Source organism: Haliotis rubra, unplaced genomic scaffold (genome assembly GCF_003918875.1).
Source record: "Haliotis rubra isolate DU_JTF1 unplaced genomic scaffold, ASM391887v1 Scf692, whole genome shotgun sequence".
In the NCBI taxonomy this organism is placed as follows: domain Eukaryota; kingdom Metazoa; phylum Mollusca; class Gastropoda; order Lepetellida; family Haliotidae; genus Haliotis; species Haliotis rubra.
This window is the reverse complement of record NW_025767404.1, coordinates 58,253-76,872: the sequence shown is the minus strand read 5'-3', so window position 1 is coordinate 76,872 and position 18,620 is coordinate 58,253. Positions and strand designations below refer to the sequence as shown.

The 18,620-nt window shown below is 38.8% G+C and overlaps 1 protein-coding gene across 1 annotated transcript in view; it reads right to left on the bottom strand.

Annotated features, from left to right (window-relative positions):
* Positions 1 to 18,620, bottom strand: part of LOC124258412 (selenocysteine insertion sequence-binding protein 2-like) — a 75,895-nt gene that overhangs the window by 14,698 nt on the left and 42,577 nt on the right. Inside the window, exons 8-13 of the mRNA XM_046692508.1 lie at positions 8,271 to 8,587; positions 7,217 to 7,282; positions 1,178 to 1,279; positions 827 to 878; positions 226 to 247; positions 27 to 79 (exon numbers count right to left, since the gene is read on the bottom strand). Of these exons, the coding sequence (XP_046548464.1) occupies positions 27 to 79; positions 226 to 247; positions 827 to 878; positions 1,178 to 1,279; positions 7,217 to 7,282; positions 8,271 to 8,587 (612 nt within the window). The remainder of the gene's footprint in view (positions 1 to 26; positions 80 to 225; positions 248 to 826; positions 879 to 1,177; positions 1,280 to 7,216; positions 7,283 to 8,270; positions 8,588 to 18,620) is intronic.

Here is an 18,620-nt window from a genome sequence, read left to right as displayed (position 1 = left end):
ACCTTTCACACTTCTCCAACACTTACCGTCTTGTGACAGGTCACTCTCCGCATTAACCACGCCAATACCCACAGGCGGTCTGGTAAGAAAATAGAGAAGATCATGTAGCCATGGCAACACATACAACAGCAAATGTAACAAGACTCTTCTGTAATCAATAATCAGTGATTAACACCATGTGTCTTGAGCTACCCAACTCTGAATGTATGTATGGCGTGTATTAACCCTGTGTGAACACTCCTGCCACCTGTCACAATTAAGGCAGAGATGCCAACCCTATTTTGGGCCTAAGTGTAATACTTGAGGTCAAAAAGTGTAATTTGGACCTTGAAAGTGTAGTCCTTGTCTGCCGATCGCTTCAAAATGGTACACGTTTTCACAAAAGGAAGATTCCAGACAGAAACACATGTGACGAATCATGATGAAGCTCCATAAATCGAAAATTGTTGGTCATGTTACTCAAAATACTTTAATTCCTTGCGAGTTAATTGGAATGAGTGCGATGCTAAGAGTAAGCGATTCCTATTGATGCAAGGCCATTTCTGCACCCCTGCACCTGTGCGTTATAAAACACTTCCCTGTGATATTTTATCCACTTTATTGATTTTTCGCAAAACAAGTTGAAAAGCATAAATTTCGCAGATTAAGTGTAATGGCGTAATTTAATGGTCAAAAGCGTAATAATTACGTCAAAAGCGTAATGATTGGCATCTCTGTTAAGGGTTAGTGAAGGATGCCGCCACATAACTTGACTTGATGTCACATGAACCTCCTATCAATCTGACCAATCTTACTCGGCTATATGGAGTCCACTTGGGTCGTTGTCATCGTCCAGAAGCCGCATCTTCTTCTTCTGCTCCCCGCTCTTTCAGGATCACCTACAACCCCAAGGTCAAGGTCATACGAATACCAGTAACATGTTTGTGAAGCCAAAAGTTATGGAGAATGGGTAGAAAGTAAAAACAAAATGACCACTGGGTGTACAGTAAGAGTGAGTAAGTGAGTTTAGTTTTACAGCTCTTTTTGCAATATTCCAGCAATATCGTGGCGGGGACACCAGAAAGCGGGATCACACACTGTACCCATGTGAGGAATCGAACTGTGCTTTCGGCATGATGAGCGGACACTTGAACCATTAGACTACCCCACGCCCTGTGTACAAGAAACCAATCCATACCTTCTTCAAGGGACTTGGTTTCTTGGGCTTTGCATTTTCTCTCTCTTTTCCTCGTTTGGCAGGTGCGGATGAATCCAAGATATTGGCTGACACTTTGGACTGCTATAAATAGAAGTGGTAAACTAAACAAACGTTCCATTTTACCTGACACTCAAACTGTAGGTTTTCAAATTGTTAAGCATTTACAGAAAATTTACTGATTAATTTGAACACCCCCTCCCCCAAAAACAAAACAAAACTAAACATGCTAGAACTAATGCTTCAAATGGAACTACAGTGAAATCCCGATGAGTCAAATGCGGTGTCTCTAATATTATGCATAGTACTTCGAAGTTACCTGTACAGCTTTCTTTTTATTCCCCAGACCATTCCTGTTATAGTTGTCATCATTTGATTTCCGGTTACCTGTTAATTCGACTCATAAATACACATGATGACTCAAAATGGAAATTTGGTCCCATGAGATTCAAACAACAGCAATCTTGTATACATAAGCCGAAGTCAGTCAATGAGAAGTTGACTGGTGTAGCAAACTGATCCAATTAACAAACCAGCGCGGCTCACACCTTTCCGCTATTGTCGGTTGAATTCAAAAGGCAGATTAGTGATTTTACGGAAACGGAAGAATTAGCACATGACACTGAGTTAACTTAATCAAATCGGTTGCGTTATATAGCAGCTTTCATTTGGTTATTACTATTCATGATCTGTATATCACGGCGGAGGTACAATGTTCCCAGCAATCTTGGGGGATGACCAGATCGGAAACATCAACTCCAAAAGGTAAGTTTATTTAGATATGATGTGCTGAATAAAGGAATTGTTCAATATTCGAGCATCTTTTTTTCTACCCTCATAGATATACCTATGTCTCAAATACATCGATAAGTCGAATCTATTACTTGGTCCACAGCGATTCGACTCATCGGATTTGACTTTATCATCAAAACTGTATGTTCCACAGGAGATATATCGCTTGTGTGAGATCAAGCGATATCTCCTAGTAGATTTTATACAATGCCCTGACAATGCCATGACGTCATGTATTTGATGACATCACAATGCCATGACATCACTGCACTGCAAGTGTAATGGCAGTACCATGTTCAGAGATGTACATTTTTCATTGAAAATTAATGAAGATTTTGGATGATAAATAGAATCTCACCCTCGTGTCTTCTGATATCAAATAAACCAACACGAGTTGATAAAGTTACAAATGATATGCAAGCCTCGGATAATTTTACTTTATGAACGAGTGTTGATATATGTTGATATATTGACATCAGAAGACACGAGGGTGAGATTCTCTATGTATCTCCAGTAAGGGCAGAAATTGATCTTTGCCTGCAGACATGACTGACTGACTGACTGAGTTTAGTTTTCGCCGCTTTTAGCAATATTTGCAATACCAGAAATGGGCTTAACACATTGTGCCCATGTGGGGAATTGAACCCGGGTCTTGGTGATGAGCCAACGTAATAACCACTAGGCTACCCCATTCTGTAGACATGAGGCCAGTAGATAAAATTATAATTTGCCTACAGGACCTGTGAGTTTTTGGACATATGATGTGAATTGTCTCTTTGATCAAGTCAAGTCACTAAGATAGATGTTTAGACTCAACCCTCGAATTCTTAATGAAGGAAGGAAGGACTGGCAACCGTGAACATCTCTATCAGAAAAGAAACACAACATTATGACCTTGAGGCTTGGGCTGATTTTCTAGAAACCTTCCATCCCTTTTTGACTGCCTCCAAAACAATATTCATAGAACATTTGGACTGTCCTGGCAAATAACATCTCATATAACATAGAACATTTGGACTGTCCTGGCAAATAACATCTCATATAACATAGAACATTTGGACTGTCCTGGCAAATAACATTTCATATAACATAGAACATTTGGACTGTCCTGGCAAATAACATCTCATATAACATAGAACATTTGGACTGTCAGGCAAAATAACATCTCATATAACATAGAACATTTGGACTGTCCTGGCAAATAACATCTCATCACATAACATAAACAATAATATTACAGATGAATTCTGACACAGTGGTCAGTAACATATCATACATGCAACTATTATTTAACCCAAAGAAATATATGCTAACATTGTGTAATTTTAATAGCAGGTTTTCTCTATAAACGTAAAATATGTATAATGAACACTAAAGTTTTATTGGGACCCCCATGAACATGGTCAGGTCAAGTTGTACGCACATGGAATGGGGTCAAATACGCAAGCCATTAAACTGACTGAGTTCAGTTTTACACCGATTTTAGCAATATTCCAGCAATATCACGGCGGTGGACACCAGAAATGGGCTTCACACATTGTGCCCATGTGGGGAATCGAACCCGGGTCTTCGGTGTGACGAGCCAACGCTTTAACCACTAGGCTACCCCATCGCCCCGCATGCCATTAAAATTCACACAAGTTTTCACCAATATTCTGGTAAACTAGCGGTCCTTGGATATCGAGGCAGTAATCAGTTTGTGATTGTTGATTATATGTGCAATTAGTGCTATCGCGGTAGAAGCGAAAAACATACCCACACGAACATGGTCAGCGGAAGTTGTACGCACATGGAATGGGGTAAAATAAGCAAGCGAGTTTGTTGACATGTGATCAGCTACAGTAAGTATGATATTTAGCAAAACAAAAAATCCATTTTCTGTCAACTGCACTTCATTTTGAGGTGTGAGTAGACACAATATAATTATATGATTGTGAATTCTTTGAACAATGCGGACTGAAGTTGTAATTATCAGTAACTGACAGTTGTTTGTGGTCTGACTTTGCTGCAATTAGGACCTTATCGCTGGGGATTGGCTTAAGTACGAAACATACCATTTTGACACTGATTTTAAGGGTCAAGTGAAGGGGTCAGCTTATCTATGGGGTTGGCTTATCTACAAATTGTGCTGTTTCTGTCGTTTTTGTTACTAGTACAATGGTGTATGTCTCGGAATGCACAGCATCATCGGACTATTGAAAGAGCCATAACTTCTTCTGTTTTCCAATGAAAAAGACAGATTTAGGCAGGAGAAATGTTCTGATCGAGTCGGGCGCATATGAAAGAGACATGCACACCTGGGTTATGAAAATCCAAAAGATTCATTTATACTACATCATTCCATGCTACAACTTCCTGTCAGTATTATTTTTAACATGGATTAAATCAAGTCCAGTCGAATTGCCCCAGCTACAAAATGCCTCAGCAAATTTGGTCAAATTACCCAAGATTTCTGGTCAAATTTCACCATGGGGTAGTCGCAATGCCCCAATTTATTTAAAATGATTAAATATATGCCATAAATGCATAGTTTTGTCATCTTAGATATTATGTTCTTCCTATAAAACTATATACATAGTTATGAGTTTACTAATGGAACATTTATCAGAAGTATTACTTCCTCATGGGCGGTTCCAGGAATTTTGAAAGGGGGTTGGGTGTTGGTTAAAATACACCTGAACCCCCTGGCTCCCAACATAAATTGTTTTCAAGTCATTTTCAGGGGGTGGGGGGTTTGGGGGTGAAGTGTCCCCTCCCCCAGATCTGCCACTGCTTCCTAACAACCTTTATAAGAAGACCATGATATCAAAGTTGACAAAGAAATGTGCATTTAAAGTATATATAATCATTTTAAATACAGTTGACCAAATTAGGATCAATGACCAAATTTGCTGGGGCAGTTCGACTGGTACCCATGAGATTTATATTATCAAAATCAGTTTTCTCTATCTATGTTTTCTCTATATAACATTCGTTCTGATTTAGAGCCCTAAATGGTGCGGTCTACCTGAAAAATTGCTGAATACAACGGCAAATCATTAAGTACTTCCTACATTCATTGTTTTCTATTTTGTCCAATTACGCATCTCGGCATCAGACTTGCTACTTGTCAGTAGTGTGTGCTGTGAAAATTGTTCTGTATATTCATTGGCTGACAAGATGTCATTCTAAGGTTTTGACTGAGCACCAAAACTATTTACATAAGCAAAATCTATATAGGGAAGTATCCAATGTCCTGACTAGTATCTTATAATTCACCAGTTTTCAGGGAATAACTGATCTGCATCGCGTATATTATCTCTGCTGGCCCAGGCTGGGATCTTGTATGGAACTTGATACGTAATTAATGAGAACTAGGATCCTAATTTTTTTCCACAAAATAATCACAGTGAAATTTTTGTAGTAGATAATTTCTACTATCCCCCGTCTGAAGCATAATCATTTTTTAAAGTTTTACAGTATGACACTGCTGATCATCTTTGCCTACAACTGTCATAGGTCAGTGTTAAAGTACGACACTGCTGATCATCTTTGCCTACAACTGTCATAGGTCAGTGTTAAAGTATGACACTGCTGATCATCTTTGCCTACAACTGTCATAGGTCAGTGTTAAAGTACGACACTGCTGATCATCTTTGCCTACAACTGTCATAGGTCAGTGTTAAAGTACGACACTGCTGATCATCTTTGCCTACAACTGTCATAGGTCAGTGTTAAAGTACGACACTGCTGATCATCTTTGCCTACAACTGTCATAGGTCAGTGTTAAAGAATGCGACACTGCTGATCATCTTTGCCTACAATTGGCAAAGGTGAGTGTTAAAATCGACACTGCTGATCATCTTTGCCTACAACTGTCATAGGTCAGTGTTAAAAATGCGACACTGCTGATCATCTTTGCCTACAACTGTCATAGGTCAGTGTTAAAGTACGACACTGCTGATCATCTTTGCCTACAATTGGCAAAGGTGAGTGTTAAAGTACGACACTGCTGATCATCTTTGCCTACAACTGTCATAGGTCAGTGTTAAAGTACGACACTGCTGATCATCTTTGCCTACAACTGTCATAGGTCAGTGTTAAAGTACGACACTGCTGATCATCTTTGCCTACAATTGGCAAAGGTGAGTGTTAAGAAATCACGACACTGCTGATCATCTTTGCCTACAACTGTCATAGGTCAGTGTTAAAGTATCTGACACAGCTGATCATCTTTGCCTACAACTGTCATGGGTCAGTGTTAAAGTACTCGACACTGCTGATCATCTTTGCCTACAATTGGCAAAGGTGAGTGTTAAAATCACACTGCTGATCATCTTTGCCTACAACTGTCATAGGTCAGTGTTAAAGTGCGACACTGCTGATCATCTTTGCCTACAACTGTCATAGGTCAGTGTTAAAGAGTCTGACACTGCTGATCATCTTTGCCTACAACTGTCATAGGTCAGTGTTAAAGTCGCGACACTGCTGATCATCTTTGCCTACAATTGGCAAAGGTGAGTGTTAAAAATGCGACACTGCTGATCATCTTTGCCTACAACTGTCATAGGTCAGTGTTAAAGTACGACACTGCTGATCATCTTTGCCTACAACTGTCATAGGTCAGTGTTAAAGTACGACACTGCTGATCATCTTTGCCTACAATTGGCAAAGGTGAGTGTTAAAGTACGACACTGCTGATCATCTTTGCCTACAACTGTCATAGGTCAGTGTTAAAGAATCGACACTGCTGATCATCTTTGCCTACAACTGTCATAGGTCAGTGTTAAAGTCACGACACTGCTGATCATCTTTGCCTACAATTGTCAAAGGTCAGTGTTAAAGAATGCGACACTGCTGATCATCTTTGCCTACAACTGTCATAGGTCAGTGTTAAAGTCGACACTGCTGATCATCTTTGCCTACAACTGTCATAGGTCAGTGTTAAAGTACGACACTGCTGATCATCTTTGCCTACAACTGTCATAGGTCAGTGTTAAAGTACGACACTGCTGATCATCTTTGCCTACAACTGTCATAGGTCAGTGTTAAAGTACGACACTGCTGATCATCTTTGCCTACAACTGTCATAGGTCAGTGTTAAAGAATGCGACACTGCTGATCATCTTTGCCTACAACTGTCATGTCATAGGTCAGTGTTAAAGTACGACACTGCTGATCATCGTTGCCTACAATTGTCATAGGTCAGTGTGAAAGTAGGGCAGTATATGTCAGATCTCTTCTCCTCACCAGCTTCTCCTCTTTCTTCCGTCCAGGGCTCTTCCTCTCCTCTTCCAGGTTCACCTCTTTCTTCTTCTGAAATGTACAACAGAAGTTTGCTTGTGGAAAAAAAACATTATACTAATTATACTAGCAATTTATATTGTCCCTGTAAAAATAGCTGCTTAAGACGTATAATTTCTTCTGTTAATGGAACAGAAATTATCTGAAGTTTTATTTTCGGGTAGTTTTTAACTGAATCACTGGTGGAGCGAAATGTGTACACAGCTGATTGCGGCTTGAAAAACAGGAAGGATAACAGGAACGAAAATTGAATTATTATGACCTATCTGACCAAGCTCTACTATGAACTATCTAGATGAGCTCCACCTATGAACTATCAAGATGAGCTCCCCTATGAACTATCTAACCCAGCTCCCCCTATGAACTATCTAGATGAGCTCCCCCTATGAACTATCTAGATGAGCTCCCCTATGAACTATCTAACCCAGCTCCCCCTATGAACTATCTAGATGAGCTCCCCATATGAACTATCTAGATGAGCTCCCCGTATGAACTATCTAGATGAGCTCCTCCCTATGAACTATCTAGATGAGCTCCCCCTATGAACTATCTAACCCAGCTCTCCCTATGAACTATCTAGATGAGCTCCCCCTATGAACTATCTAGATGAGCTCCCCGTATGAACTATCTAGATGACCTCCCCGTATGAACTATCTAACCTAGCTCCCCCTATGAACTATCTAGATGAGCTCCCCCTATGAACTATCTAGATGAACTTCCCCTATGACCTATCTAGCCCAGCTTCCCCTATGACCTATCTGGCCCAGCTCCTCCTCCTGACCTATCTGGCCCAGCTCCCCTATGACCTATCTGGCCCAGCTCCTCCTATGACCTATCTAGCCCAGCTCCCCCTATGACCTATCTAGCCCAGCTCCTCCTATGACCTATCTAGCCCAGCTCCTATGACCTCTCTAGCCAAGCTCCTCCTATGACCTATCTAGTCAAGCAAGCTCCCTCTATGACCTATGTAGCCAAGCTCCTACAATCTGTATAGCCTCACCTCCAGTGCAGTGATCATAGCACCAATATCAAATGCAATTGGTTGTTTTGACTTCTTCCCTCCTCCTCCTCTGGCATCTTTCTTGGACTCTTGCACCACAGATGGCTCTGAGATTATTCCCCCTTGCTTGGAAGTCTTCTGTGACTTGCCAGAACTCCCCTCCTGACTTCCTGTGAGGCCCTGTTTGGGTTTGAGACTCAGCTCCTTCAGCATCTGCTGTTCCAGGCTGATCTCTGCCAACTCAACCTCTGCTGCCTTGTTGGCAAGCTCTCTCCGTTTCCTCCGTTTCCGAGCACTCTTGGATTCCTGTTTTGAGTCTGAAAGCATAAGTGACAAGTACAGTTGGGGGTGACTATAGAGGGGGTGACTATAGAGGGGGAAACAACTATTGCAAAAGATACTATTGCAATAATGATAGTCTATTGCAAGATACTATTGCAATAATGACAGTCTATTGCAAGATACTATTGCAATAATGATAGTCTATTGAAAGATACTATTGCAATAATGACAGTCTACTGCAAGATACTATTGCAATAATGATAGTCTATTGCAAGATACTATTGCAATAATGATAGTCTATTGCAAGATACTATTGCAATAATGATAGTCTATTGAAAGATACTATTGCAATAATGACAGTCTACTGCAAGATACTATTGCAATAATGATAGTCTATTGCAAGATACTACTGCAATAATGACAGTCTACTGCAAGATACTATTGCAATAATGATCGTCTATTGCAAGATACTATTGCAATAATGATAGTCTATTGCAAGATACTATTGCAATAATGATAGTCTATTGCAAGATACTATTGCAATAATGATAGTCTATTGAAAGATACTATTGCAATAATGATCGTCTATTGCAAGATACTATTGCAATAATGACAGTCTATTGCAAGATACTATTGCAATAATGATAGTCTATTGCAAGATACTATTGCAATAATGATAGTCTATTGAAAGATACTATTGCAATAATGATCGTCTATTGAAAGATACTATTGCAATAATGATCGTCTATTGAAAGATACTATTGCAATAATGACAGTCTATTGAAAGATACTATTGCAATAATGATCGTCTATTGAAAGATACTATTGCAATAATGATAGTCTATTGCAAGATACTATTGCAATAATGACAGTCTACTGCAAGATATTATTGCAATAATGACAGTCTATTGCAAGATACTATTGCAATAATGACAGTCTATTGCAAGATACTACTGCAATTATGATAGTCTATTGCAAGATACTATTGCAATAATGATAGTCTATTGCAAGATACTATTGCAATAATGACAGTCTACTGCAAGATATTATTGCAATAATGACAGTCTATTGCAAGATACTATTGCAATAATGACAGTCTATTGCAAGATACTATTGCAATTATGATAGTCTATTGCAAGATACTATTGCAATAATGACAGTCTATTGCAAGATACTATTGCAATAATGACAGTCTATTGCAAGATACTATTGCAATAATGATAGTCTATTGCAAGATACTATTGCAATAATGATAGTCTATTGCAAGATACTATTGCAATAATGATAGTCTATTGAAAGATACTATTGCAATAATGATAGTCTACTGCAAGATACTATTGCAATAATGATAGTCTATTGCAAGATACTATTGCAATAATGACAGTCTATTGCAAGATACTATTGCAATAATGATAGTCTATTGAAAGATACTATTGCAATAATGACAGTCTACTGCAAGATACTATTGCAATAATGATAGTCTATTGCAAGATACTATTGCAATAATGATAGTCTATTGCAAGATACTATTGCAATAATGATAGTCTATTGAAAGATACTATTGCAATAATGACAGTCTACTGCAAGATACTATTGCAATAATGATAGTCTATTGCAAGATACTACTGCAATAATGACAGTCTACTGCAAGATACTATTGCAATAATGATCGTCTATTGCAAGATACTATTGCAATAATGATAGTCTATTGCAAGATACTATTGCAATAATGATAGTCTATTGAAAGATACTATTGCAATAATGATCGTCTATTGAAAGATACTATTGCAATAATGATCGTCTATTGAAAGATACTATTGCAATAATGATCGTCTATTGAAAGATACTATTGCAATAATGACAGTCTATTGCAAGATACTATTGCAATAATGATCGTCTATTGAAAGATACTATTGCAATAATGATAGTCTATTGAAAGATACTATTGCAATAATGATCGTCTATTGAAAGATACTATTGCAATAATGATCGAGTCTATTGAAGATACTATTGCAATAATGATCGTCTATTGAAAAGATACTATTGCAATAATGATCGCTCTATTGCAAGATACTATTGCAATAATGATAGTCTATTGAAAGATACTATTGCAATAATGATCGTCTATTGAAAGATACTATTGCAATAATGATCGAGTCTATTGAAGATACTATTGCAATAATGACAGTCTATTGCAAGATACTATTGCAATAATGATCGATCTATTGAAAGATACTATTGCAATAATGATAGTCTATTGCAAGATACTATTGCAATAATGACAGTCTACTGCAAGATATTATTGCAATAATGACAGTCTATTGCAAGATACTATTGCAATAATGACAGTCTATTGCAAGATACTACTGCAATTATGATAGTCTATTGCAAGATACTATTGCAATAATGATAGTCTATTGCAAGATACTATTGCAATAATGACAGTCTACTGCAAGATATTATTGCAATAATGACAGTCTATTGCAAGATACTATTGCAATAATGACAGTCTATTGCAAGATACTATTGCAATTATGATAGTCTATTGCAAGATACTATTGCAATAATGACAGTCTATTGCAAGATACTATTGCAATAATGACAGTCTATTGCAAGATACTATTGCAATAATGATAGTCTATTGCAAGATACTATTGCAATAATGATAGTCTATTGCAAGATACTATTGCAATAATGATAGTCTATTGCAAGATACTATAGGTTTTTTCTCTCCTTGAATTGCCTCATTTGAAGTCATTTCCAAAATGAATGTTATAGTTTATATGAACTAAAAACAAGTTGAAGTAGTTTCAGTCTCTTTTAATAACTGACATTTAGAAACATGAAACCCACATCAAATAAACAGTAAAAACATAAACTTATGGTTATTTACACTCAAACTCACGTTTGTTTAAGATATGACAGGGGCAGATAACTCTAAATCAAAGTGAATGAATCTTGAACATCCTGCAGTCTAAGTAAACTTACGCCCACTATTATTCGCTGCACTGCTGGACCGATCATGAGTCTAACAAAACCTAGAAGGTCACTTTTGGGACTGACTGGATCAGAACACAGATTACCAAATTGCGAAAGTTAACAATCGCAAATACCGTTTGATCCTTTACCTAAAAAACTCGAACGATTCCAAATGCGATTCCGAGTGATACACGCAATGAGTAAACAGTCGCTGAAAATAGCGTTTTTTTCCCAATATTCAAGGATGTCATCTTGCAAAATATAAGCAAGCAGTAACCATGTCATTAGAAACCCATAAGCGTATATACTGCAGGTCAAATACGTGTGTTTTATGCGGATTTTCATTTGTTGATAGATCAATGTCAGCGACCTGGGAAGTGAAAATCAAAAAAACGTTTTGTAAGTCCCACCGAACCCTAACAAGTAGTCGTTGTGTCATTGGTAAAATCCGTTCGGACGTCTTGCGTTTGACTGGACAGTCATAGGTCGCTCAAAGGTTCAATGACACGACCTTCTACTAGGTTTTCTTAGCCTCAGTATAGCAGTGTAACGAATAATACTGAGCCTAAGTTTTCTTAGACTGGTACATCCTGTATTATGCACTGCCCACTATCAATGGAAGTCTATTACTAAACTATCGACAGTCACATACACTATTGATGCATCGCTAGTTTTTCGTTTCTACCATCGATTAATTGCCATCGGAGACTCAACAATTGCAATCCATCGATAGTTCGATGCATCGTTACAACACTACGTACATCAGGAGGTTTGTGTTACATTCTCACAAAATATTGTACACTTACATAAACAACCTCACTAGTCCACGTAAACAGATCTCCCTCAATCATGTTGGTCCAACTTCCAGTTACTGTGTTACTCACAAAATATCATCTACTTACATAAACAACCTCACTAGTCCACGTAAACAGATCTCCCTCAATCATTTTGGTCCAGCTCCCACAGTGAATACACAATGTCATATTATAAAGGGTCAAATGTGACATATGTTATTTTTGGGACTACACTTTCTCAGTAAAGTACAGATTCTATTACTTTTGTTGGGTTGATAATATCATCCGGGATTCAAACCCACACCCTCACTGGCACCTAATTGCCAGCACACAAAGTGTGACATCTAACCTACTCAGCCATCGCAGCTTCCACAGCCGTGGAAGAGCAGGTTACTTGCCTGACTTTGAGGATGTGGGTTCGAATCCCGGATGAGACTTAACGCAACAAAAGTACTAGAATCTGTACTTTACTTGGGAAGTGTGATCCCGAATATATGTTAGCCTACAGTCCCACAGAAATACATGTCAAGACACAGTAGTGCCAGATATTTGAGAACTTTTTGAGAACTATACTGAAAGGCAAAAGAAACTTTGTAATATTGGAAACGTGTATTTCAGGCATAAATTGTCAGCTTGAATGTCAATCGTTCACTTGTTTTCTGAACACAGCAGCTATGGCTTAGGCTAACGAGAGATGAATGACAACAAGCTACTGGACGTCTAGACGATGGTCAACGTGGCCTTTTCGTATATTTGAGAACCATTTCACTATTTACAGTCAGTATGAATATTGCAGTCATCGCTAGTTCTTCAGACAATATAGACTGATACATCAAACTGACAGTGTAACATTAGATACACATAAGACCACCTTAAAGCTTACACGAAACGCAAAACACAACTTTGCAGATTCTGATACCTTTCGGTATGGACTTACAGTAACAAATTTTCAAAAATGCAAATTCAACTAATAACATAAAGTTGAAAAATAACACGATGAAAAACATCCCACGAAATCGGAGTTCACATGATTCACTAAAAGAACCCAGCTGGGGTAAAAAGTGGTTTAAACAGCTGTACTGCGCTACGCACATAGCGTATGCGTAGTGAATAGGTTCACGAGGCTTGTATTAACAAAACCCAACATCTTTATACACACACAAAGAGCCCTGAGCGTATAGGCAAATGAACCAGCCAATGAAATCCTTCATTGCACTCAAGTGCACGCCCACGCACTCTCACTGGGTTCAGTGTGACGGGTGCTTCGTTTCGAATTTCGAGGTACAAAATATTGCACTTTTGATTTGTGATTGTATGCTTATAATTTTGTTTATTTGTTTTTTCATAATCAGCAATGTATATTACACAATGAATAAATGATAATTGTGTTTTAATTATGTTTATTTTGTTGGTTGCATCTAAGCTTTTACTTCACGCAGTTTCTAATCTTTTATACATCCTCGACAATCTCCAGGGTATACGTTACGATAACTCTCCACTATGCCTTGGATGAATCTACAGCTCGGCCCGATGATTTTATTACCTCTTTTGGTTGGCTTTTTAACCAATCAGGTGTCTACGCTGGGAAGCTGACCGTTCCAATCACAACTCACATTCGCTTTTTTAAATTATTTAACCGATTAAACTTGTCAACACAATAATATATTGCTGCAGGTACTCTGAAAGAAGGAGCTCTTGCATATATTATTTTGAAGGTTTCAGAAATGTCAAATTGTCTGCATGTTTTCCCACCAAATCTGAGTCGCAATGCGAACAAACTTTGGCAGCTGCGACTGCTATTTTTGTTGACACTGCCAAGCTCGGTTGTAACGGCAGCTTATTTGATTGGCTACTGTGAGACTTATAATGCGAAGCCAGCAACATGGAGGTAATAACATCATCGGGCCGAGCCGTAGACCCTGGAGACTATTGCAGATGAGTTTTATATCGACCCTGAACTGCATGGGAATATTAGTTTACCACCATGAACAGGTGATCCTTCATCTGCAGCAGCATCGAGTGTAACCCTTACTACTCCTTGTGCACCGATTTATTGTAGAATACGTCGGGATAGAGCGTAACCCTTACTACTCCTTGTCGGGATAGAGTGTAACCCTTACTACTCCTTGTGCACCGATTTATTGTAGAATAGGTCGGGATAGAGTGTAACCCTTACTACTCCTTCTGCACCGATTTATTGTGGAATAGGTCGGGATAGAGCGTAACCCTTACTACTCCTTGTGCACCGATTTATTGTAGAATACGTCGGGATAGAGCGTAACCCTTACTACTCCTTGTGCACTGATTTATTGTAGAATAGGTCGGGATAGAGCGTAACCCTTACTACTCCTTGTGCACCGATTTATTGTAGAATAGGTCGGATAGAGTGTAACCCTTACTACTCCTTTTTGTGCACTGATTTATTGTAGAATAGGTCGGGATAGAGTGTAACCCTTACTACTCCTTGTGCACCGATTTATTGTAGAATAGGTCGGGATAGAGTGTAACCCTTACTACTCCTTGTGCACCGATTTATTGTAGAATAGGTCGGGATAGAGAGTAACCCTTACTACCCCTTGTGCACCGATTTATTGTAGAATAGGTCGGGATAGAGCGTAACCCTTACTACTCCTTGTGCACCGATTTATTGTAGAATAGGTCGGGATAGAGTGTAACCCTTACTACCCCTTGTGCACCGATTTATTGTAGAATAGGTCGGGATAGAGTGTAACCCTTACTACTCCTTTGTGCACCGATTTTATTGTAGAATAGGTCGGATAGAGTGTAACCCTTACTACTCCTTTGTGCACTGATTTATTGTAGAATAGGTCGGGATAGAGTGTAACCCTTACTACTACTCCTTGTGCACCGATTTATTGTAGAATAGGTCGGGATAGAGCGTAACCCTTACTACTCCTTGTGCACCGATTTATTGTGGAATAGGTCGGGATAGAGTGTAACCCTTACTACTCCTTGTGCACCGATTTATTGTAGAATAGGTCGGGATAGAGTGTAACCCTTACTACTCCTTGTGCACTGATTTATTGTAGAATAGGTCGGGATAGAGTGTAACCCTTACTACTCCTTCTGCACCGATTTATTGTAGAATAGGTCGGGATAGAGCGTAACCCTTACTACTCCTTGTGCACCGATTTATTGTAGAATAGGTTGGGATAGCCAAACAGTTACAGCGTTCACTCGTCACTTCAATGACCAGGGTTCTGTTCTTCACATGGACACTTATAAAGCCCATTTCAAGTTTCATTCACACTCATATTTTTGAAACATTGGTATAAAATGGGTAAATAATATTCATTAAGTCACACATAATTAACATTCTGAAGTAGCAGCATAAAACACAAGAGAGCAATATAAAAAGGCCATTAAACTGATTTTTGGTGTAAAGTGGGCGCAGAGGGGTATGTCTCAAATCTGATATGACTATTATGACATATGTGATACAACTGTTATGTCCTGTATGTGATACAACTGTTATGTCCTGTATGTGATACAACTGTTATGGCCTGTATGTGATACAACTATTATGGCCTGTATGTGATACAACTGTTATGGCCTGTATGTGATACAACTGTTATGGCCTGTATGTGATACAACTGTTATGGCCTGTATGTGATACAACTGTTATGGCCTGTATGTGATACAACTGTTATGGCCTGTATGTGATACAACTATTATGGCCTGTATGTGATACAACTGTTATGGCCTGTATGTGATACAACTGTTAAGTCCTGTATGTGATACAACTGTTGTGGCCTGTATGTGATACAAGTGTTATGTCCTGTATGTGATACAACTGTTATGTCCTGTATGTGATACAACTGTTATGGCCTGTATGTGATACAACTATTATGGCCTGTATGTGATACAACTGTTAAGTCCTGTATGTGATACAACTGTTATGGCCTGGATGTGATACAACTGTTGTGGCCTGTATGTGATACAACTGTTATGACCTGTATGTGATAAAACTCTTGTGGCCTGTATGTGATACAACTATTATGACCTGTATGTGATACAACTGTTATGGCCTGTATGTGATACAACTGTTATGGCCTGTATGTTATACAACTGTTATGGCCTGTATGTGATACAACTGTTATGGCCTGTATGTGATACAACTATTATGGCCTGTATGTGATACAACTGTTATGGCCTGTATGTGATACAACTGTTATGGCCTGTATGTGATACAACTGTTATGGCCTGTATGTGATACAACTGTTATGGCCTGTATGTGATACAACTGTTATGTCCTGTATGTGATACAACTGTAATGGCCTGTATGTGATACAACTGTTGTGGCATGTAGGTGATACAACTGTTATGTCCTGTATGTGATACAACTATTATGGCCTGTATGTGATACAACTGTTAAGTCCTGTATGTGATACAACTGTTGTGGCCTGTATGTGATACAACTGTTATGACCTGTATGTGATAAAACTGTTGTGGCCTGTATGTGATACAACTATTATGACCTGTATGTGATACAACTGTTATGTCCTGTATGTGATACAACTGTTATGGCCTGTATGTGATACAACTATTATGGCCTGTATGTGATACAACTGTTATGGCCTGTATGTGATACAACTGTTATGACCTGTATGTGATACAACTGTTATGGCCTGTATGTGATACAACTGTTATGGCCTGTATGTGATACAACTGTTATGGCCTGTATGTGATACAACTGTTATTATCCTGCATATTACATGCTTGTTAGGACCTGTATGTGACATTGTCTGGGCCAGATCTAATCGGGACGTGATCAAGCCAGCACAGCGAGTGGTTGACCAGGTAGACGTGTGTCAATATGACAACCAGCCTATGCTTCTCGTGACTGTTGCCAAAACAAAGGGCTGAGTACATGGTTGGTGTTGTAATATTTATGTTCAGTGTTCAAACATTCGATACCTTCACCAGTATGGCTCCATAACTTGCATGGAACCAAATTATGCAAACAAATATTTATTTCAGCTTAATGGTAAACTTATTTGTAAAACAAGTATGAACAGTGAAATCCTTGTGGTACCATCCACCCAAGTGCACGTCCACCCTGTGACAAGCATGAGTACCAGCACCAGGAGACCAGGAACTGGGATCTGACCCTCTGAGGGTTTCATGGTCACTGCTAGGGATTGCCATTGCCATTATCTCATGTTGTAGAAGCAATGTGACCTTCTGACCTAGGAACGTGAAGACTGGCACCCCGTGGGAACCATGTTCATTCATGTCCGACCAGACGGGGGAGGTAGACACACTTCCTCGCCAGATTGTCTATCAGCTGGCACAAAGCAGCCTGCACAGCTTACACGATATAAGGCCTGTGATATCAAACACAAGAGCTTACTTGCATACAAAATAGATTGGTTTACACAGTGGGTAGGACACAACCCACTGTAGCACTGCACAAAGCTTCAGCTAGGTTGATATCACTGTCATATGTAGCTGTGTTCTAAGTGTTTCATACAGAGGTGTGATCATGTAACAGTTATACATTAACAATGTTATATGCTTACACAGTTATGAGCTTACATCGTTATATTCTTACACAGTATGAGCTTACATCGTTATATGCTTACACCATTATACGCTTACATCGTTATATGCTTACACCATTATACGCTTACTCAGTTATATGCTTACATCGTTATATGCTTCCACAGGTATATACTTACATCGGTATATGCTCAGTACACCGCTACAAGCTTTCATCATTATATGCTTACACCGTTACATGCTTACATCGCTATATGCTTACACAGTGATATGCTTACACGTTACATGCTTACATCATCATATGCTGACACCATTATACGCTTACTCATTTATATCAGGGGTGGAAATACCTTTAAAATTGCTAGTGTACTCCGTTACAGTGGCACATGCAAATTAACTTGCCCGATCATTTTTCCACTATACCGGCCGTTTTCTTGTTGATTTTTTAAATAAACAACAGTATTAATACTGGAAAGTCAACTGGACAACGGTACAGCGTGATATACAAAATTGCTTGCCCGACAGAAAAAAACACTAGACTCAGACGTCGGGCAATGGGCGATTTCCACCCCTGTATATGCTTACACCCCTACATGCTTACATCGATATATACTTACATCGTTACATGCTCAGTACACCGCTACAAGCTTTCGTCATTATATGCTTACACCGTTACATGCTTACATCGCTATATGCTTACACGTTACATGCTTACATCATTATATGCTTACACCGCTACATGCTTACATTGTTATATGCTTACACCGTTACA